General features: G+C 36.8%; 1 protein-coding gene across 1 annotated transcript in view; it reads left to right on the forward strand.

Annotated features, from left to right (window-relative positions):
• The window catches only part of RAVER2 (ribonucleoprotein, PTB binding 2), a 41,470-nt gene extending 19,691 nt beyond the window's left edge, over nucleotides 1-21,779 (forward strand). Inside the window, exons 4-14 of the mRNA XM_060689954.2 lie at nucleotides 2,777-2,968; nucleotides 4,351-4,477; nucleotides 5,813-5,895; nucleotides 9,607-9,705; nucleotides 9,944-10,049; nucleotides 11,021-11,286; nucleotides 13,287-13,398; nucleotides 14,429-14,577; nucleotides 16,213-16,302; nucleotides 19,338-19,463; nucleotides 20,112-21,779. Of these exons, the coding sequence (XP_060545937.1) occupies nucleotides 2,777-2,968; nucleotides 4,351-4,477; nucleotides 5,813-5,895; nucleotides 9,607-9,705; nucleotides 9,944-10,049; nucleotides 11,021-11,286; nucleotides 13,287-13,398; nucleotides 14,429-14,577; nucleotides 16,213-16,302; nucleotides 19,338-19,463; nucleotides 20,112-20,258 (1,497 nt within the window). The 3' untranslated portion in view covers nucleotides 20,259-21,779. The remainder of the gene's footprint in view (nucleotides 1-2,776; nucleotides 2,969-4,350; nucleotides 4,478-5,812; nucleotides 5,896-9,606; nucleotides 9,706-9,943; nucleotides 10,050-11,020; nucleotides 11,287-13,286; nucleotides 13,399-14,428; nucleotides 14,578-16,212; nucleotides 16,303-19,337; nucleotides 19,464-20,111) is intronic.
• Nucleotides 21,780-22,297: the final 518 nt, after the last annotated feature.

Here is a 22,297-nt window from a genome sequence, read left to right on the forward strand (position 1 = left end):
TGGCTCCCTCAGCTAAGAAACAGAAGAGCACCACTCCCTAGAGTCAGAACTGATTGGATAGGGAAAACCTTTACCTTTTCTTTACAAAACAACTATTATAACAGGATAAAGTACAGTCTGCTGTCCACATGCTATGACAATAATGAGCAATTTCTCAAAGACCACAATCTTTTTTGTTGTGCTTTTTAAAAAAAATTATAAATGACCCTCAAAGAGTTTTTGGTTAATCTTCTGTTGTTCTTTCTTAGATCTATCAGACTTTCTTCCAAGTGGAAGATTATGAGGCTGTTCAAGAATTGAACCTCCAAAGTGAGCATATTTAGCATCAAAGACTAGGGAGGGAGAGGAAATTGGGAGAATAAATATGCATGCGTTGCTTCTTTGGTATTTCCACTCTTTCCTGTACATTGGGGTGGGAGACAGACTGAATTTCAAGTGTTTTCACTTGACTTTCACAGACTGTTTTCAAGTGGGTGATGCCCGGTGAAAAAATGAAAGCATCAGCAAGGAGTAGTGAAGTGAATATGAAACAGGGAAAGCTACAGAATGGGGGGCGAAATGATGTGGGTATTACTCCCAACCACGTTCCTAGACGTTATTCTTTTTTCACTTTGAGAAATATATAAAATATATTTTCATTAATTGTGTATGAATGCCTTAGACATAGAGAAAAGATGAAAGAGATTTACCTCAGGAGAACAGAAAGTGCAGTTGCAGCCTTATTGCAAATCAGTCTTTGACCAGGAAAAAAAAATATCCTTATTCCCATATCTAAGAGAGAACAAGAAATATGAGTAGTTCTTGCATTCTGAGCCTTCCCTCAGAAAGATACTAGTTTTCTTAATATTATGCGTCTTATCAGCACATGCTGACGTTACTTGGGGGGAGGGGCAGAAAAGGGAAGGACTGCAGTTATAGATTACCCAGAAGCTGGCCACTAACCCCACAGAATTTAACTTGTTTTTACTGTCTTTTTTCTTCCAAAAAGCTGAACCTGCTATTTATTTGCTGTTACACTGCTTTACACTTCAACCCATCTGCTGTAACCAATAGGCAGGATACTTCATCATCATCATATTTTATTACATATAATAAAGTTTATTGTCATTGTACGTGTATACACAGTACAATGTACGTGTATACACAGTATAACCATACAATGAAATTCACATAACACCCAGAGACCAGACCCAACTCGCATGACAATCCCCAGACACACCCCCACCCACCAAAAATTCCCCACCCCTAAAGCCACCCAAGCATCCACACAACAGACCAAGTAATGCTGTCCCAATAGCTCACTGATGGTGGCCCTTTATTCAGGCAATCATATGATTCTGCTGCTTAACAAACCATAAACCCTATAAGCATATCTATGGGATTGCTTACTCCAATAGTATCTGCCACTGATAAGATCAGGTAGAGTGGGGTCCTTCCAATTCTCTTTACTCAAGGAATGACACCTCCAGGGACTCAAAGAACCAAGCTTTCTCAATTGCTGCTCAACTTCTGTGGAAGAGGACTCCTTCCAGATATCAAAATGGCTTTTTTCCTATTAGTTTTTCTAGAGCCCATTAAAATGTGGTTATTCCATTAGACTTTGGAGTTTTGAAGATTGTGAGCTTTCTGGCTGCAGAAAGCTTCCTTTTTGGCTGACTGAATTGATTAACTTGTTTAAGGTTCTCAATGTATTTACTAGCCGGCTTTGTTTTAATGTTATTGTTTTAGGCTTATATCATTTTCAGTCAGGTGTCCTTCTGCGCGTCCCTTAAAATAATAAAAGCATTTGTCTCATTATTTCAGGGTGCAGATTGCTAAAAATCCCTAAATTGTAATGATAAACTCCCTCTTCACCTATCTCCAAATCAGTGTGGAGAAGGGGAAGAGAAGAAATGGATGGTGAGCACATAAGGAGGTCCTGTCCACATTGCCATCTTGAGAATGATGGCCTAAAATAAATTGGAATATATGTAACTCAAAGTCATTTGTGATTGGAATGGTCTATGTGTCCAGGAAAAAAATGAGAACGTAAATATTAACATATTTGGCAATCTGTGTTCATTTCAAAATTCATAAAACAAATGCAACTGAGGCTTATCTTTAAAAGATCGCAGTTTGACATGATCACTCAAGTGGTGCAGCCAGGCATCACTTCCAGTGAAACATTTGCTCTATATAGATTTATTGTGCTCTGGCAAGATAAATTATCTTCCTTACTGAATTCAAACATATTCTATTATTAGAGTATTTTGATTCTGGTAACTGTTGGGGAGATATTTCTACTGTAATGCTACAAAAGAAACAAACAAAACCTATACCTTGCACAAAAACGTATGTAGATATTAAAACTAATCAAGTAAAATTTAATTGTATTTCATGCTTTTAAATAAGAAAGTGTGTCAATACAATTATGTTTAAAAGCCAGTATGTATTTCATAGTAAGAATAAAATCTCAAGGAAATATATGCTCATGATTACAAAGTTGTTCCTAATTCTGTTTCTTCTTGCTCCATAACTGCCACCAAAAACAATATTATAGCTCAGGTTATTCAGTATCTATTGTTTTCATATATATTTTATTATATTTAGTATTTATTGGGGGATGAATATCAGCCGATATTTGTGTATTAGATTAACTTTGAATCGAGAAATAATCTGCATATTAATTTATCAAATCCAAGACATACCGGTTATACAGTTGGAATAATGTAATGGTTTTTGGAACAGCTGAAACAGAACAGGCCTCTTTTCATGGTGTTGTGAAATGTCCTTCCAGCTTGCTCAGGATGAAGACAGCTCTGTTGGTGGCTTTGCAGTAATTGAGTATGAGACAGCAGAACAAACAGAGGAAGTGCAGGAAAGCACAGATGGTTTGACTATCAACGAAAAAAGAGTCCATGTGTCGTATTGTGCTCCTGGAGCTCCTGGCCGCAGTACTCTTGCTACACTTATAGCAGCACAACGAATGGTAAAAAAAATTATACTGTAAAAGCAAACACAGAACATTTATTAGATTAATTGTATATGACTATTACCACATTTATGTGTAGCCCGAAGTTAATGGATCTGTGATTCAGGTTTTGTTTCCATGTAGACTTGTGACTTTTCTCTGTTTGATGGTCTCTATGAATGTAAGATTTGCTCTGTGTCTGCATAACAATTTTCTTTTATCAGTTTCTTCTGAGTCAGAACTGCTTCTGCAAATTGAGTGAAAGGCAAAATATCCTGACAATGTTTGCCTTTCTGGTCTGGGTTTAGCCGCAGTTATCATTATACTTTGTCCATATGATTTTATTTCTTTATTAAATTTTTGTGCTACCCAGAATCGCTTTAGATAGTGAGATGGATGGCATATAAATTTAATTTTTAAAAAATGAGATCCAATTTGGTGTAGTGATTAAGGCAGAGTAGAGCAGGAAAATTACTTCCTGCAATCTGGACCCTTTGCTCTTCTTAATGTCCTTCAAGATGTGTTGGCCTTCTTTGCAGCTATATATATATATTCCTTTTCTTTTCTTACTAATGGCATGACTTTAAATTTCTCCCTGTTAAATGCCATTGTTATTTGTTTTTTTCTACTGTTCTAGCCTGTATTTTTGAATTCATTCTTTCTCCTGACAAGTATTAGCCAATCCTAGCTTTGCATCAACTGCAAATTTGGTAAGCATTCCTTCAACTCTCTCATCCATATCATTTATGAAAAACATCAAACAATACTGGGCCCAGGTCAGAGTCCTTTGAAACCCCAATTCAAGATGTTCTCCAGGAAGATGTGCTGTTTATAATTATCATTTGACTACAATCATTGGAGCCAATTGTGGATCCATCTAATCACTGATTTGTCAGACCATATTGGTCCATTTTGTTGGTAAGGATCCTATGAAAGACTTTGTGAAAAACTTTGCTAAAATCAAGATATATTATATCCAGAGCATTTCCCTGGTCAACCAGTCTAAGGAGATCAACTTAATAAATGCTAATGTTAAGCTCCCAGGTCCAGGTTCTGTTTCTTCCCCTTTCTGAAAATAAGTCCTTCTCTAGTCTTCTGGGAACTTCCCTTTCTCCAGGACTTTGCAAACAGAGAGTGGTTCTGCAATTAGCCATGTCAGTCTTACTTCTTTCCCTCCCCCCAAACCTGTTTGTGTAATGAAATGTTGAAACTTGAAAGCTTTGTTGATTCTATAGTTTCATCTATCCTAAATTTTGCGGGTTTTTTTGACACTGCTGATTTTGGATTTTTTCATTGCTATTTTGTGCTATTTATGCACAGTGAAACCACTTGAAAGGAATAGATATTAGTATCCTTTTATTGTGAAACTCAATTTCTTTTTAATTTCTCCTTTGTTCAAGATGAAAAATAATCGAAAAGGGTTACTTCCAGAACCAAATGCTGTGCAAATCATGAAAAGCTTAAATACTCCAGCCATGTTGCAGATGTTGTTACGGCATCAGATGCATGGATGTGCTAATAAACTTGGTAAGGTTTGATAATATGTACTCTGAAATAATTTAGAATTTCCATTGTACATAAAGCAACAGTGTTGGGTGGGAAGGAACCAAAGCAATTACACACATTTTCTCTTTTTCCACTTTTTAAAAAAATGTAAATATTTATCATTGATCTCAAATAACTTGAAGTTCCCACAGATTGAGTGTGGAAAACCTGAATTTATCTCAAATGATATTGAAAGATTTTCAGGGGACCAGTTGAAATATAAGCAGACCTGAGCCCTGTTTTTTTTGCTCTAAAGGAGTGAACATCCTTTGTCTCATAGGCACCCTACTAAAGCTTCCTCCAAAAGGTGGAGCTGTGAAGCTCTGTGTGAAGCTCTGAGTTGTTCCTATATTGGAATAAGAAACTAAATGGAAATAATACACTTTTACAAAGTTTGAAAATTAAAAATGAAGTTGTCAGTCGGGCTTAGAAATTAGCTATATAGGTACAGAAAATTTTACAGATGGCTAGAGAAAAGGAAAATATAACCCAAATTAGAACAGGAACTATATGTATTGAGAAACTTATATTATACGAGTAAAGTGAGGTCGGATAGACCTAATTGTTTTATAAAGATATGTAAGATGTTCTGTCTTCTCCGGATTATAATATAGATATACAGTACCAAGTACTAGGTTATCAAAGTACTGTTTATAGGTATGCTAGCTTTGTTGGTTTTTGTTGTGTTGTTTTGTATATTTTGTTTGTTATTTATATATTATGTTGTTCTCTTTTTGCTTTTAATGGTAAAATGTAAATAAAGATTATTTTAAAAAAAAGAAGATAAATTATCACATATGTTGCTGAAGCTATAAATATGAGCAAAGCTTGCAGAATTCGCTTTTTTGTTTCGGTTTTTTAAAAAAAGCCTTTCTGCTTCTTTAGGGAGGGAGGGGCAATAAATAGTACATAATTATATCCATCTCTCCAGCTTTTAATATGTGTATCCTTAAAGATTTGGGAATATAGGAAAAGGTGATGCCTTATCTTCCTGGCAAAAGCCAAACCTAAATTGTACCAAAGTTCCCTATAAAACTGTGTACATTATTTCAGCATTATTGCACTGCCATAGACGTAGTGAGGATGGTTTCCATGTCACCTAAGAGAAATTATAATGTCTGACAGTCAGCCATTTTAGACAAAAACAGACTCAAGCAACTCTGCTGAAGCTCAGTTATTTACATGTCTGATTATACAGAATTATTGCAAAAGATAAGCCCTTTAAAATAATGTTTAGCTATTCATACATTATCTTAGCATAGGTATTATAAGTAAATTTACGATAAATCCGGTTATTTTTTGTTCTTCCTAAAATAGTCCTAGGAGCTCCCATGAATGTGCCTCATCTTGTAAATCCATCAGTCGGTCCAGCCTTTTTGCATTTGAATAAAATTCATCAGGTATGTTTATAGATAACATATATTGGTGAAGCAGATGTATGATACCAGTAAGAATTAGAATTTTAGTGTATTATCATAATAATAGCAATAGGAGGTAATTAGATGCTCCAGTATGGAATGGTAAATTATTACAGTATTTATCTTGACTTCTTAATTGAAACATCTGTTTTATGTATTCTCAAATTTAATTTCTAGAATTTGCTCTCTAGAGAGCAAAAGAGACAAAACATGATCTTGATTTTCTTATTAAAGTAACAGATACAAGAAACACATGAGAAGTTGTTATAAATTAAACTGAATTATTGATTTGTCTCTATGTCATATTTGTGCTCTTTCTAGCTTGAAGGAAAAAAACACTGTACATAACAGAAATCATACTGCTAAGGTTATTATTTCATCACCTTACTTGCATTTGATATGCCTTACACCACAAATAACCTTTTTTTTTTTTTTTTTTTGCAGTAGAGCAGTAGAAAGGAAGATTTCTGGTGTTAAAGATATCTAAAATCTGAAGTTAGCTATTAAGGCTATATTTTTTTTTCATAGCACTCTTGTGATACTTTCAGAGAAAGTTTTTATTTTTATACTTATACTGAAAAACCTGTCATTCAGATTTCTTTGGAACTCAGTGACTCCCCATAATTGGCCAAATAAGTGCTTTGCCACAGTGTTACTTTGTTTTAAAGTGTGTTTTAACCAGGGGTAAAATCCAGCAGGTTCTGACAGGTTCTGGAGAACCGGTAGCGGATATTTTGAGTAGTTCGGAGAACCGGTAACGGAAATTTTGAGTATTTCAGAGAACCGGCAAATGCCACCTCTGGCTGGCCCCAGAGTGGGGTGGAAATGGAGATTTTGCAATATCCTTCCCCCAGGAATGGGGAAGGAATGAGGATTTTGCAGTATCCTTCCCCTGGAGTGGGGTGGGAATCGAGATTTTGCAATAGCCTTCCCCTGCCACGCACATCAAGCCCCACCCACCAAGCCATGCCATGCCCACAAAACCGGTAGTAAAAAAATTTGAATTTCACCACTGATTTCAACTATGCATGGGAAACCTGCTGCCCTTTCAGATGGTATTGGAATCAAACTCTTTACCAATCCCAAACAACAGACTTATTATTTCACTCTTCTTTAGAATGAATGGTCAATTAATACAGTAGTGGATAACATCTATTTTCTTAATCCTTATTAACCAAGATGTAGAATAATAAATAACTAGACCCAGTTTGGTCTAGTGATTAAGGTGCCAGGGTACGCATTGGGAGAGTGTGAGTTCTAGTCCTGCCTTAGCCATGAAAGCAGCTGGGAGACTTTGGGCCAGTCTCTTAGCCCAACCCACCTCACAAGGTTGTTATTGTGGAGAAAATAGTAGGAAAAAGGTGTGTTGGATATGTTGGCTGCCTTGAGTTATTTGTAAAAATAATAAAGGTGGGATACAGATACATACAAATAAACAAATAAATAAATGTATTTTCAAGATTATATAGTGACATAGTATGCAATGTACTTACTTAATAATGTAGAGAATATCTTTCCTTAATCTCATAGACTGCATGTAGTACTACCCCAAAGTTTGTCTTGGTGAATTTTGGCAGCAAAATAGTTTTCTTCTAGCATCATCTTTTGGAGATTAAAATTCTCCCAAAAAAAGGGGGGGGGGAGAGAATGGGATTCAAAGGACTCTGGGAAATGAAATGTTTCCCATGTAATCAACCCTTAAATCCATTGAAAAGAACAAAAAGCTTTTCTTCTGCCACTTCTGGTAATGGCACCAGAAAGCTACTAGGAGGCTACTAGTTGGAAGTTGCAGTCTCTGACATAGAAGAAGTTGTGCTGGTTTCTTCTCTGCACTAGAAAGAGTGCAGAGAAGAGCAATGAAGATGATTAGGGGACCGGAGGCTAAAACATATAAAGAATGGTTGCTGGGATTGGGTATCTCTAATTTAACGAAAAGAAGGACCAGGGGTGACATGATAGCAGTGTTCCGATACCTCAGGGGTTGCCCCAAAGAAGAGGGAGTCCATTCTCCAAAGCACCTGAGGGCAGGACAAGAAGCAATGGATGGAAACTAATCAAAGAGAGAAGCAACCTAGAACAAAGAAGAAATTTCCTGACAGTTAGAACAATTAACCAGTCGAACAACTTGACTCCAGAAGTTGTGAATTCTCCAACACTGGAAGTTTTTAAGAAGAGATTGGACAACCATTTATCTGAAATGGTTTAGGGTTTTCTGCCTAAGCAGGGGGTTGGACTAGAAGACATCCAAGTCCCTTCCAACACTGCTATTCTATTCTATTCTGTTCTAAACTTTATAAAACAGGGATTTTTTGATTATTTTAAATTATGGTTTGAATCTTTGTTTGTTTAGTTGCATATATTCGGAAATAGATAGTGTATCTATCTTAAAAAGTAGTTCCTCTCAAATTAGGCCCTTGTTGTTTTCTTAGCAATACAGGTAGACTTTGACTTACAACCACAATTGAGCCCAAAATTTCCATTATGAAGCAAGGCCGTTGTTAAGTGAGTTGTGCCTCACTCATAACTTTTTTGCCTCAGTTGTTAAGTGCATCACTGTTGGTATTGAGTGAATCACACAATTGTTAAATGAATCTGGTTTCAGCTATTGACTTTGCTTGTTAGAAACGATGCAACTGTCATAAATACATGCAAAATCATGTGATTACATAATCATGGGGATGCTGCAATGGTCATAAAGTGAAAAATGGTCATACGTCACTTTCTTTGGTCCATTGTAACTTTGAATGGTCACTAACTGAATGGTTGTAAGTCAAGGATTACCTGTAATACAGAAGTGCATGGCCACCTTCTGGTTTATTTTTTCAACTGTCCAGTCTAGCTTACAGACCCAGTATTTACTGGTAATCTGCCATCTAAATAAAAACTAGGACTAACCTTATTTAACTTCTTATCCTGGACAAGGTCAATCAGTTGCTTGCACTTGTTAAAAAAACAACTAGTTTTAAATTTTCAGTTATTTACATTTATATCCATCCTTTGAAATAGGAAGGCACATCTGTAATATTATTTCTTCCTAAAATTGGAAAATAATCAAATTTGTAGTGGAAAACTAAAACAGCGATAATGTGATTGTTTCCATTAAGAGGAATGTGTTTACATTTTTTAAAAAACTTCACTTATAGGTGACATATTTTAGCAATAGCACTTAGATTTATATACCATTTCACAATGCTTTACAGCCCTCTCTAAGCAGTTACAGAGTCAGCATATTGCCCCCAATAATCTGGTCCTCATTTTACCGACCTCGGAAGGATGGAAGGCTGAATCAACCTTGAGCCGGTCAGGACTGAACCACTGGCAGTTGGCTAGCAATTGGCAGAATTAGCCTGCAATACTGCATTCCAGCCACTGTGCCACCATGGCTCCTACATTTTACCATCTTTTAGAAAAGTAAAATGAACAATAGGGGTATGTGTACTAGTTCTCAGAAGGAAAATTTAGTAGCTATCCCAAAGAGATATGCAGTGACCTATATCAGTAGTTGTCATTTCACAAATATGTGATACATCTTTATTGTTGAAAGGAATTCTGAATTTTGAAGATTGAATCATATAGTTGGTGAAATATATATGAAATGAATTTTTATCTTTATCTCTTTCTCTTGTTTGGAATAATATTTGTTTCAAATATTCAATTGTCTCATACATAATTCTATTCCTTTCAATCTTACAGGGTCCTGTTTATGGAAATGCATCAAATTTGTTGCTACAAAATTTATCACCTCTACATATGGCACCACTATCAAAGATTGAGAATATACAACCTAATAGTGTGAGTTAAATAATCTTGTACTTACAATTTAGGCCAAAGACTTGGCTAAAATGAAGAATGAAAATATCTTCTAATTCATATTTTTGTTGCCAATAATAGTAGCAGTAGTAGTATTTCCTTTTTTTTTTTTTCTGTTATCAGCTAACATGGTAAAACAGAGTGTGTGCATTGGAAATCCTTGAAACAATTTTAATCAAATACATTTAAAAAAATAATCTATAGCCTTTTTTCTTTGTAGAAACCAAGTTTGCTTGGAGAGCCTCCAGCTATGTTGCTTCAAACAATGTTAGGAATGGGGCCTTTACCACAAGTGGCCACGGACATGGGGAGTCAAGGAGAACCATGCAAGTGACATTTTGTTATCTATTATAGTAGCAGAAATTCATTTTGAAAATATAGGTAGTTCTCGCTTACTGACAGCTTCATTTAGCAACCATTTAAAGTTACAACATTATAAAAAAATTGCTCAAATTTACAACTGTCACAGCACTCGATGGTCATGTGATAATTTTAGTGACCCAATTTTAGGGGCATAATTCAATATTATTTTAATAGCCAGATATATGAGTTAATTATTTTTGCCCAGTGGCAGAAACAGTGGCTCTAACTTTATACATTTATTCAATTTGTATAGCCACCCATCTCAAACCATGAACTCTGGATGGTGAACAATCATAAAAACCTTTTAAATCATTAAAACATAATGCAAAAAATAAAAATAAAATTATATTGTGTGCGCTACATTTACCCACTACATTGTGCCCTCTTATTCAGATTTATTAAAAAGTTGCAATGTGTTTAATAGACTTTCTGTCAGATAAGTCTCCCTTAGTGTTGCAACCTGCTGCAGAAATTTTATACTAAATAAAATCCTTTTATTTTATATTTTTCCTTTCAGAGATAACAGAAGTTTAAAACTATTATAGTATTCTTTAAAATATAGTTATCATTAACAGTATTTCAAGAAACAAATGGTATATGGATGTCATTTATTAATTAGTGATCAAACTAAATATTATTGTACATTTCAAAGAGATCAACATTGACTGTTTTGGGCATAGAAAAATAAGATGACTGCTATCATCTAGAATTCCATTCTTAGGGCAAATCACAAGCAGAATTTTCTTCCAAAATTGGTGTATAAAAGGTGAACAATATAGTGTGCACATGTATTCAATAGGCTTGTACAGTATGTAGTAAGTAAGTATATTTAAATAATTTGTTGCAAATATCAATGTGAACCTTAGTGCTTTTCATGTAGTAAACCAGTGTTCTATTCTGTAACAGTTTTTTCTATTTATGACTGATTCTACAGTATCTCATCAGACTCCAGCTCCAACGGTGGTGGCAGCAGGGATGGGCTTACTGCCATTCTTCCCAAACCAGCATGTAACTGGGCAAGCAGTGCCAAGGCAAACTAACACCCAAGAGAAATTGCCATCTTCACTGGGACTGACAGAAGGCACTGGTTCTGCATCTCAAGCATATCTACAGAACTTAACAAATGTTGCTGCAGGAGGCCTTCAGGGAGGACAACTTCAGCAACAGAGCCAGCCAAAGAATACTGACTCAAGCATAGGTGTAAGAAAATTGGATTCAGCTTTTTTTTCTTTCTTTCTCTCTTGTATTTACATTCATTAGCGTTGAGCCAGTGAGACGTTTTACAATTGTTTTATCAGCGTTCAAATCTTAATTGCAAAAAGCATTTTCAAACAGATTATTATTTCTAAATTACAGTGAAAGACTAATGGCTCTTATTAAAATGTAGAAATGTAATGAAAAGTGTTTCCTGTCATTTTCAATTAATTGCTTTATTTGCATTAAGTATAGTTAAATATCAGGAAGATGAAATTTACCTATCGTGCTAAACCATAATGGGATTATGGTTTGCAAACCATATGTCTTGGATGTAATTGAAAAAAGTCAGTTAAGGTTTACTTAATCTACTTTAGTGAAATAAACCATGATCTAGCATGACACCTAATGCAGCCAAGTTTTTTGCAGTTGATCTGAAGGTGAGTTCCTTCCTAAACCAAAATTTGAAATCTGAACAGCTTTACTTATGGCAGGATTGATTTAAGATTCTCCTTATAAGGCTAGACATTTCTTTGCGTTTATCTTTAAACTGATATAATAACAAAAATGTAGGGCTTGGAAATATATTTTAAATCATGGTTCATCATTTTTTAAAATTATATACATATTTTGTATGTATGTGATTTGCAAGGTAACTGCTAAATAATATGTCTATATTTCACTGACAAAATTGTAAACAGACCTGTGAAACTTTTCATTCTGCTTCTGTCTTCATTTTCAAGAAACATTTTCTGAGATAAAAAAGGCACTCATGGTTTTCATCAATTTAGGACAGGGATGATAGGCTTCAGTGCGTCATCATCACGTGACATATCGCAACTTTTTCCCCCTTCGCTAAACCGGGGGTGGGCGTGGCCAGCGTTAGATGCATCCAGCCCATGGGCCGCAAGTTTGACACCCCTGATTTAGAGAATATTCATTCAAAAATACACACTTTTAAAATGTGGTTTTTCTTTTGTTTCATACTAATAGCTGTGTATTCCTTTTTTCCTTCTCTCTTATGTTTTCTATACATATCAATCAGCAGTTATTCTCTTAAATCAATTTTCCTATCTTATTTTACTTAGCAAACTTTTTAATACTTTCCATTATCATAACTTTACATGGTTTTTGTAATGTAAATTGTTTCAGGCAGCTTCCATTTCCTCTTTCCTATTCTGCTTTTTTTTATGTGACATGACTTAACCTTAGTGCCATATCAAATTTGTGTTATCTCGCTCTTCCTGTTCATAGAGACATTGCTTTGATATAGCTCAGAAGAGAGTATAGTTAATATACTTCCCTGTTTTCCTTTTAGTAGTTTGGTGGATAAAGACCTGTCTCCCAGCCTATAAATTAACTGGCTAATCTGGTTTTACCAGTCTGGTTTAAGGTTGTCTAAAGTAAAGATGATTATATAGTCATTCGTTCTGCCTTTAAGAAGGAAGGATTATATTCCGTATTGGCTCCTAGATTAGTTTCCTTCAGTTGCAAATATCCAGCCTGCTCTTTAGTAGAACAGAAAAGTATGCTACATTTTTGTTGTCTAAAAGGAAGAGACATTTGTTGATTGTTGCATACCAACAATTCAGCTTGAAAGAGAGTTTACCCTTCTGGCTTTCAAGCTTTTAAAGTTTGATGAAGATTTGGGGGGGGATAATAAAGATCCAAAAGGCTTTTATATTATATGTGAGAATAGCCAAAACAGTGTCATGGTTTTTCTATATATGCTTTACTTTTGTTTGTCTTTTATTTTTATCTCAGATACATAAGCAAGACCTTGAATAGTACTTATAAGAAATTTATAGCACAGATAAAGTTTTTGTGTGTGTCTGAAGTGGTAATTATTGTGTTGTCCTTTAAAAAGAATGGATAAATTTATAGATAAATAAATAAGAGTTAAAAATTGTAATGACACTTCTAGTTAGTACCGTGAGAAGTTTTCTAATGGAAAATCACATTGTACTTCAGCTGCAGTTATGTGATGAAATATATTTATTTTATAGAGTTGTTCCAAAAATCAAACCTCTCTACTTGGAGAACCTCCTAAGGAAATACACCTCAGCACAAATCCCTATTTGAACTTGGCAAGTGTTCTGCCTTCTGTGTGTCTTTCAGGTAAGCAGTACTTGCAGATAATACAGTTATATCATTTGATATAAATCTGGAACTTGCCTTTAAGAAGAGTTTACAATAAAAAAACCTGCTGTTGTTTCTGCTGCTGCTGATTATCATACAATCCACTGCAGCATAGCAATAGCAATAGCACTTAGACTTATATACCGCTTCACGGTGCTTTACAGCACTCTCTAAGTGGTTTACAGAGTCAGCATAGTTCCCCCAACAATCTGGGTCCTCATTTTACCCACTTCAGAAGGATGGAAGGCCGAGTCAACCTTGAGCCTGGTGAGATTTGAACTGCCGAACTACAGCCAGCAGTCAGCAGAAATAGCCTGCAGTACTGCACTCTAACCACTGCGCCACCATGGCTCATTAAGATGGTGCCTTATTGAAGAGCATGGATCATAATCTACCATATATGTCCAGTGTGGGTTGGCAGATGTCTGTTTTACAATTCCCAGAATAGGGCTGAGAGAGTGTAACTAAGATTAAGTCCTTTAAATTACAGTGGTACCTCGATACTCATTGTTAATTGGTTCCAGAAGGCTCAACGAGTACTAAAAATCACATGTGCCAAACAAACAGTGACCCTTTGTTCACTTCCTGTCTGTTCCTTTTCCTATGTCAGCAGCCTTTCCAGCATGGCCGACTTCCTGTCCTCCCTCTCTTGCACTATCACCCTCTTCCGTTTGCAGCAACCTTTCCTGCATGGCTGACTTCCTGTCCATTCTCCACAGTTGTCCCCCTTTTCTAATCATACCAAACAAACAATGAATACTGGGACAACATTTTTGCTTCAAAATGCATCGAATACCAAATTTGACGAGTTTTGAAGCAGCCAAGTACCAAAGTATCACTGTATGCTAAATAGTGCCTTATTTTATTTTGTTTTTAAAAGAATAGCTCTATGAATTTGTTCAATATTGTACTGTGTACATGTAGAAATGTACCACTCTAAGGGCCTTTGCGGAAAGGGTTACTTAAACCTTGTTATAATTATTAATAAGTTTATAATTTCTTCTTTTAGGAGCAGTCCCCAACAAAGCTAATAATACTAAGCCACAATCTGTAGCTGCAAGTAACTCAGTCAACAGTGTAAATGCTCAGGGAAACACACCACAGCATGCAGTGGAAAACTCCTTTAACTACTCACGACAATACAGCGATTACACACAGGTATGTGAGAGATATATAATGTCACTGCAGCTGTGGACAATGCACTCTTCTTATGAAGGCTAGCATTAGTTCTCCAGACTGGTGATAACTGAGAACCATCAATCAGCAAGATTTGCAAAACATGTCAGATTCTCAGTGCTAAGGACTGGAATACAAGTAAATAGTGATATTGTTGTCCTGGAGGAAAAAATGTACTGTAACCAGTGGTGGGTTGCTCCTGGTTCTTGAGAACCGATAATAAAAGTGGTGGGAGGCTCTGCCCACCCACCCGGACGTCATAAGGTATGATTTGTGCATGCGCAGAAGTGCGCACGCGCGCTCCCATTGCAAACTGGTAGCAAAGATAAGTAGAACCCACCCCTGACTGTAACCATATGGTACTAAGATTCAAAAGAGTTCTTATAGTGAATTCATGCGAATAAGAAATGAAATGACCTGCAAATTGGAGGTCATACTTGGTATAGTATGCCTATTCCTTTTAGTTGTAAAGAGCTATTAGCTGTTAATTTAACAGCACAGTAGGTTGTATAGAAGAAGAAATAAAGTGCGCATATAATTTATACAGATTCGGAATCCCATTGCCAACAGCTATAAGAAACTCTATTGTACGATTTAGAAGCACAAAGAGGCAGATGGTTTTCAATTGGGATGGTACTACAGTTAGCACCCCTGGAATCAGCTCTAGAGCTAAAACCATCATTGCTTATACAAGAATTTTCTGTCACTGATCTGTAATATAACTGTGGCATGCATAAGAACATTGGTAAATGGAGCTGATTTGGCGGGATGATATTTGAAATTATCTTCTATTCCCAAGAGAAACCCAGGGAAGGCACCCTCTTATTTAACCTAGGCCATTGATTTCAGATTCTGGATATTTTAAATTTGTTGGAGAGCCTTCTCCTTTGACTTATGAGCTAGCCAAGATTCCCAAACCACCTCTCAAACACACAACAGGTATTTGTATTGTATTATTAAAAAAGCACAAATTGCTGACTCTATAAAGTAACATAACATGCCACTTAGGAAAAAGCTGGTATGATGAATCAAATAGAACATTGTACTAAGGACCAATTTTAATACAAGATTAAAAAGGCATAACATTAACCATAAAAACAGATCAAGCAAACTCTTTCTTGGTGGAAAAGTTGTTTGTTTATTTTCCATTCAATAGGGTCTGGTTCTCAGAGACCTCTTAGATAAATCCCTGACATTTTCTTGGCAAGATTTTTCAGAAGTGATTTGCCATTGCCTCCTTTCTGGGCTGAGAGATAGAGACTGGCCCACAGACACCAAGGCAGGACTAGAAAGCATGGTCCCCCGATTTCTAATCTTAACCACTATACTGTACTGTAAATTGAAGCTAGTATTCTCTAGTTAGCAAATTTGAAAGTATTCAGGGCAGACTTGAAAGTTATATTGGAAGTTTGATATCATTTGGCAAAAAAAGAATTTGTGGCTACAGTTTGATTATGTATTGTTTTATATGAAATGTAATTTAAATATTGCTTTTGCTTTAAATGAAACAACACAAGTTATAAAAATTGGGGTAGCTGGTTTGCAAAACTTGGTGTTAAACAATTGACAAAATAATAATTATGAAAAATAAATAAATAATGCTTTTGCCGTTTGTAGGATTCAGTCCAGCAGTGGTATCAGCAGTATGCTCAGGCCTACCATACCATTCAAACTAAAGTAGGAGACTTAGAAAACAGTGGCTCAGACGTAAGTTTGTTTCATTTGTTTATTTGCTGGGTTAATATCCTGCTTTTCATTTTAGGAGCTAAAGATGATGCTTTTCTCTTTTACAGTTATCTTAAGGTATTCATTTCCTCAATGTGTTTGGATCAGAATTTATTTCTAGCACATGAAAATAAATGATATTTCTGGAGTGCATCCAGGAAACTTATTATTTATTATTTTGTTACATCATTGAAAAAGTCTTTCAGACGCTAAGGAGATCTGTGTGCCAAGAAATGTCAGTAGGCAAATTTGGTGGCTTTTTGCTGACTTGAATTTTTAGAAAGAAAAAAAAAAAAAGACTATTTCAGCCATGAGACTCATGGAATTTAGCAGGATTTTATGTGCTGATAATTTATTAATACAATGTATATAAGTAACAATTTGTCAATTATACTATCTTTCTTTTAAAAATTAGATACAGTTTTGTTATTTTCATTTTCTGATTTTATATATAATCAAAGAAACAGGCCATTGTTATTTTATTTCTTCCTATTACAATCAAATTCACCTGGACCATTGGAGTCTAGCAGAGCCATGTCCCTTGCTGCTTCTGTTCGGGTGATAGGAAATTGTTCAGAATTGGCTTCAGAATTTGGTGGGGAGGCAGGAGTAAATGCATTGCTTCTGCCAACTGCATATTTTTTGCTGTAGTCTAGAAAGAAATTTAATTCAGAGGAGTTTTTCCCCAGGGTGTGAAGTGGGAAGCAAAGCTATGTACTATTATAATTTATGCATAAATAACACTTCAAGTTGCAAACCTGTGTTTTCATTTTCTCGTTTATGTGCACTGTTGGGTCTTTTCAGCAATCCTTTTTCATGCTTCATTGAATTTCTCACATGATTTATCAGAAAACTGCCTCATATCACATTGTCCATTTAGCTCTATATTGGTTACAGTCACTACTCTCCAGGGCTTCAGACTGAACCCTTCCCCAACCCTACCCAAAAAATCAAAGAATTAAACCTCTGTTTTTGTCCTACGAAGCAGCAGCAGCAGCAACTCTGCCCTAGGCAACATTTCCTGTCTTCGTGTAAGGGATTGTGCAAAGTGTAGCAGAGTAGAGTCTCCGGGGAATGTTTTTTTGCAGTAGGGATGGGATGAAATGCACTTGTCCAGAGCTTGAGCTTATTCTACATTCACAATGTTGATCAGGGATCAGATACCAGGCACCAGTTAGTAGCTTATGTGTCAATTTTACATGACTTGCAGCTTCCAGAAACTCAGGACTAATCCCTTGCAGAGTGAATTGAAATTCCAAAGTCAGGGTGTAATTAAGAATGAATAGCTTTCTAGTGAAACGTGTTGTGACAGATTCCTGGAAAAGCTTTGCTTTGGAGTTTACATACAGTATATTTCTGTCACCTAGACTTTATTTTGTATTTTGGTTTTCCTAGCTATACACCATTAAAACTCTCATACGTTACACCCCTTCATTTGGGTGAAACAGTTCATACTCAAGAAACAAGCATTTTTTGAATCAATGTACCTCGAATGGGCTAATTACAGAATACATCCAAAATCCAGGACCCTTGACTCCCCTGGGACTGAAATTTGGCAAGGTTGCAGCTGCCTTTTGATTACACTTCCCAGAAACCCATAGATTCCATGGTGCAAGGGAAAATGGGATAAATGTAAGTCCGCCCACTTTCCTGCCTTCCTCTGGCCTTTGCACCCAATCAGCTGTCAGCAAGGCTGAATAGGTGAGCAGCCATTGGCTCCTTTTGAACTGAAGCTTGAAAGCTCTGAGGAAAAATAAGAGTCATTCGGATACCTGCTGGCAAGATAGAGTTGGCTAAGGAATGCTGATGGATGAGCCCTATTCCTCCCTGGAATGAAGGTGCCTTTGGGGGACAGAGTGGGGTGGAAGCAGGGATGAAATGCTACCAGTTCGCACTGGTTCAGGCGAACCAATAGTAGTAAAAGCTACCGGTTCGGGTGAACCAGTATTAAAAAAATGCTACCAATTCATCCGAACCGGTATTTCTGATGATTAGCTGTGCCGCGCGATTTATATTCGCTAGAAAGCAGGAAATCCTGCTTTCTAGTGAATCTAAATTGCGCGGCACAGCTGTTCCCCCCCTTGCTGTTCTACTTACTTTCTTAAGCCTTTTTCCACGCTGTGCAGTAGCGCCTGTGGTGCGTATGTGTGCAAAGTGCACATTTGGCACGCACTGTGCATGCACACACAGTGCGCATTTGGCACAGATACAGCATGTGTTTGGCATGCGCCATGCATGCGCGCACAGCAAACTGGTGGCAGACCTCGGAGGATTTCACCACTAGGGGGAAGGGTGCCCATAGTTGCCTTCCCCCCAACTCCCCAGCAAAATGTAGGCAGTTCCTTAGTGAGGAGAAGGAAGAGGAGGAGGAAGCTTTCTTTTGGGACTCTCCTGAAGGGAAGGGAAATGACACAAATCTATATTATATGAAGAAAAAAGAAGGATGAGGGAGCAACTGAGATGCCTGCTGGTGAGGCAGGGTTGGCTGGATGGTGCTGGCGAAAGGTCAACCATGTTCCTCACAGGAAGGAGAAGGAATGTGGAGCTGGTTTCCTCAGGGTTCACAGCTCCCTTCCCCAGCAAAGTGGCAGGCAGTTCCATAGGAATCGATCAGCTGAGGAAGAGGAGGAGGCTTCACCAGGACTCTCCCCTCCTGTCATGAAGGGAGAGGAAATGGCGCACACTTATGGTATATATGGAAAGAAGGCAGCCCCAACGAAGACAAAGATCACGAGTTATCAAGGGGAATATAAGGTAGTGCCTACTATATGTAATTACTTTATTTTTACAACAGTGCTATAACAAATTAGGCTATAGCAATGGCAGCCAGGTTAACTAGTGAACTTTAGAATCTAGAGAAACTTAAGACAACAATCTCTTCTACTCCATTCTTCAAGTATTATGCCAGAGATATACTTCTCTTTCTGAAAATGTATGTTATTAATTTCTTGCAGTAATTTAATTTCTTAATTGGTTATCAGCTTCCTAACACACATTTTTATTTTCCTGTTCTGTAGGAATCCAATGGAGGAGTTTATGGTGATTATGGTACCTATTTACAGGTTATGCCTTCATATTATGCTGCAGCTCAAGGATTCTTCCATCCAAGTGTCTTGCCGTTTACACCTCAAAATCCCCTGAAGGTAAAAATATTTCTGCTAGAGCCTAAAGCTATGGAATGCATCAAACATAACCAACATTTAAGTACCGGTAGCTACAATCCAGAGCTTCCGAAGTCCTATATCATGTGAAGATACATTGAAGGATAAGTAGCAAATAAAATTTGTAAATTTGTTTTTTTCATTACTACATTTTGAACAGATGTGTATTCTCAGTTGAGATCTTGTGCTACCATTAAGAGTTCTGAAACAGTGCTAATTTATTAGAGTTGTTGTGAATGCTATTTGTCTTCGTTATTTTGGTAATGGAGCTTTTCAGAGTGACCATGAAATTGGAACCAATTTAGGTCTCCTGGTGTCAGCAAAATCCTACATTGGATTTTTACTTGTGTAGTCCTGGTCTAAAAAAATTAACAGATCCTTGAAGAGCTAGTGTTCTCGAAGGGCAGCACTGGAAGCTTCATATAAATTCCTTTTCCACCAGCAGGAATAGTTTATACAATTCCATCCAGGAATACATAATTCAGGGGATAAAGCTCTGGAACCAACTATTTATACTGTATCTGTTAAGATCACTTTCTTGTGTGAATCATGGTTAGAGTTTATCAAATGTCAAATTCAGCATTCTTTAGGTGCTGCACATTACTATAATTGACTTTTTATGATCCTTAGATGACGCCAGTAAAAAATGAAAAGCGGAGCTCTTCATACCTCATCACAAATCCAGAAGACAGTCCAGTGGAATATGTTGGCCCACATACTGAGGACTCCGGAATGCATTATACAGAACTGTACCTTAAAAGAAAGCGTGTCTATTAAGATTTCTATCTAATTGAAATCAAAATCACTTCTTGTGGCATTCTTGCCACTGTTATCTTTTAATATATATATTGTAGATAACATGTGCAATAGTATTGCAGAAATTAGTTTTGATAAGGAAAAATGGTATGGGGAAAGAGGCTCTTGTCTTCCGGATTAATTTTGTTGTTGTTTGGGTTGACAGTAACGTGTTTTAGAAGAACAGCAATGTTATGGTGTGAGAGCTACTCTCAAAACAATGAAATAATGGAACTTCCTAATGTCTTGTTTAGAAACTGCACCGATACCCTTAAAAAGCAATAATGCTGGTCAGTAATGTTACAAGAAGTCTCTTTGATGACTTAAAGTCCTGGATTGAAGAAGATTCGTTATAATTCTATTGTCTGTTTCAATAATAATAATAATACAATATTATTGAAATGATTGGGTTTAGATTCAAAATGTAAATAAAATTAGACAACTCTCCTAGCAGTAAGTTAGGAAAATGTCAAGATACACATCTTATTGAAAATAACATTGTTGAAATATAAAGTATATTATGACAAAGTTTCTGTGGAACTGAAGGACTGATGCTAGATTTACATTTGTAGATGCTGGCCTTTAAAATTATAAGTTCTAAATCTAGAGACAATATTTAAACACAGTTTCAAATATAGTGTGTATGAATATATATTTAATATCCAGTTGCAGTTGAATTTATTACAGTCACTTGCATTTAATTAAAAGAATATGCTTTCCAGATGATTCTTGCAGACACCTGATTTATCTCACTTCCAATTTGAAAACTCTTTTTTGTCCCACTTTTTTGACAATTTGTGGGGACGTTCCCCAGAAGTAATACTTTGTATATACATGAAATGCTTCTGTTGATATGCTATCTTTTATTTCTAACTGGTCTACTTTTCTTGTGAGTGAAAATGTGTTTGAAACAGGCTTATTTACCACTGTGTGCCCAGTATTGAGAACTATAATATGACTGTAATATGGCTTTACTTATAAAACTAAATGTATTTAAATCTGATTGAAATGTTTATTGGGGTTGTGTCACTGAGTTCAATAGCAGCTTAATTGCCACAAGTAGCTGTTCTGTAGAATTAGACCTGTCATATTTTGACACTAAGCAATGGGTTTTTGTTGTATGCTCCTGGAAGAAGGAAGCCACTTCTGGCAGCACTTAGAGTGCAACCTTAATTGGATCTACTATATTTATGTATTGGTCTCATTACATTTCCGTTACCATTTGACCAATCATGCTCTTGATAAATAAACGGGCAAGTAAATGTTCTTACAAGCCTATATAGTTTAGTCCACTTTGCTCATACAGGAAGAGGTTAAATCAGCTGAAGAATGTACACATTTGGCAATCAACTTTTTTTACCTGCAATGTTACAGAAATTTAGGAAATAAGCAAGTATGATAAAATTGTATTGCCTGATTATATCTTCATCAAGTTACAGTCCTTTAGATGGTTTACAAAGTGAACCTCATTAAATGTATGCCTAATAAAATTGTATTTCTGTATGGCTTTGTCCATAACTTTAGTTCAAGAGTTTCAAACTCGATTTCATTGAGAGCCACATCAGGGTTGTGGTTGACCTTGGTGGGCCGGATGGGGCATGGCCAGCTCAACATCACTTGTGTTGAGCGGGCGCCTGTGGTAGCCTGGACAGGACTGGGGGAATCCAGTGTCTCCAGTTGAAGAAGGCAAGACCAGGGTGAGTGCCAAACCCTTGTCCTCCAGAGGAGCCTTGCTTCTCAGGCCATGTGGATGGCAGTGCAGGCTGCCCGGAGCCCTGGGCAGCAGAGGGCAAGCACTCAGTCGGCCCTCAAATTCCCAGGGCACCAGGACTCCCCAACCCAGCCCTGCTTCCCCAAGGGGGCTCCCGGCTGTGCTTACCTCCTTGAACTCCTGCTGGAGTGCAGGGTCATGCCTAGGCCCCGCCCCCTGGGCATGCGCAGAGGAGTCGAGAGTGAGAGTGCCAGCGTCGTGAGTCAAAGGGAAGCGCGGGGATGCCAGGCCACACTCGCTCACTCTCTCC

Source organism: Pantherophis guttatus, chromosome 3 (assembly GCF_059756535.1).
Source record: "Pantherophis guttatus breed Tessera chromosome 3, ASM5975653v1, whole genome shotgun sequence".
Taxonomy (NCBI): domain Eukaryota; kingdom Metazoa; phylum Chordata; class Lepidosauria; order Squamata; family Colubridae; genus Pantherophis; species Pantherophis guttatus.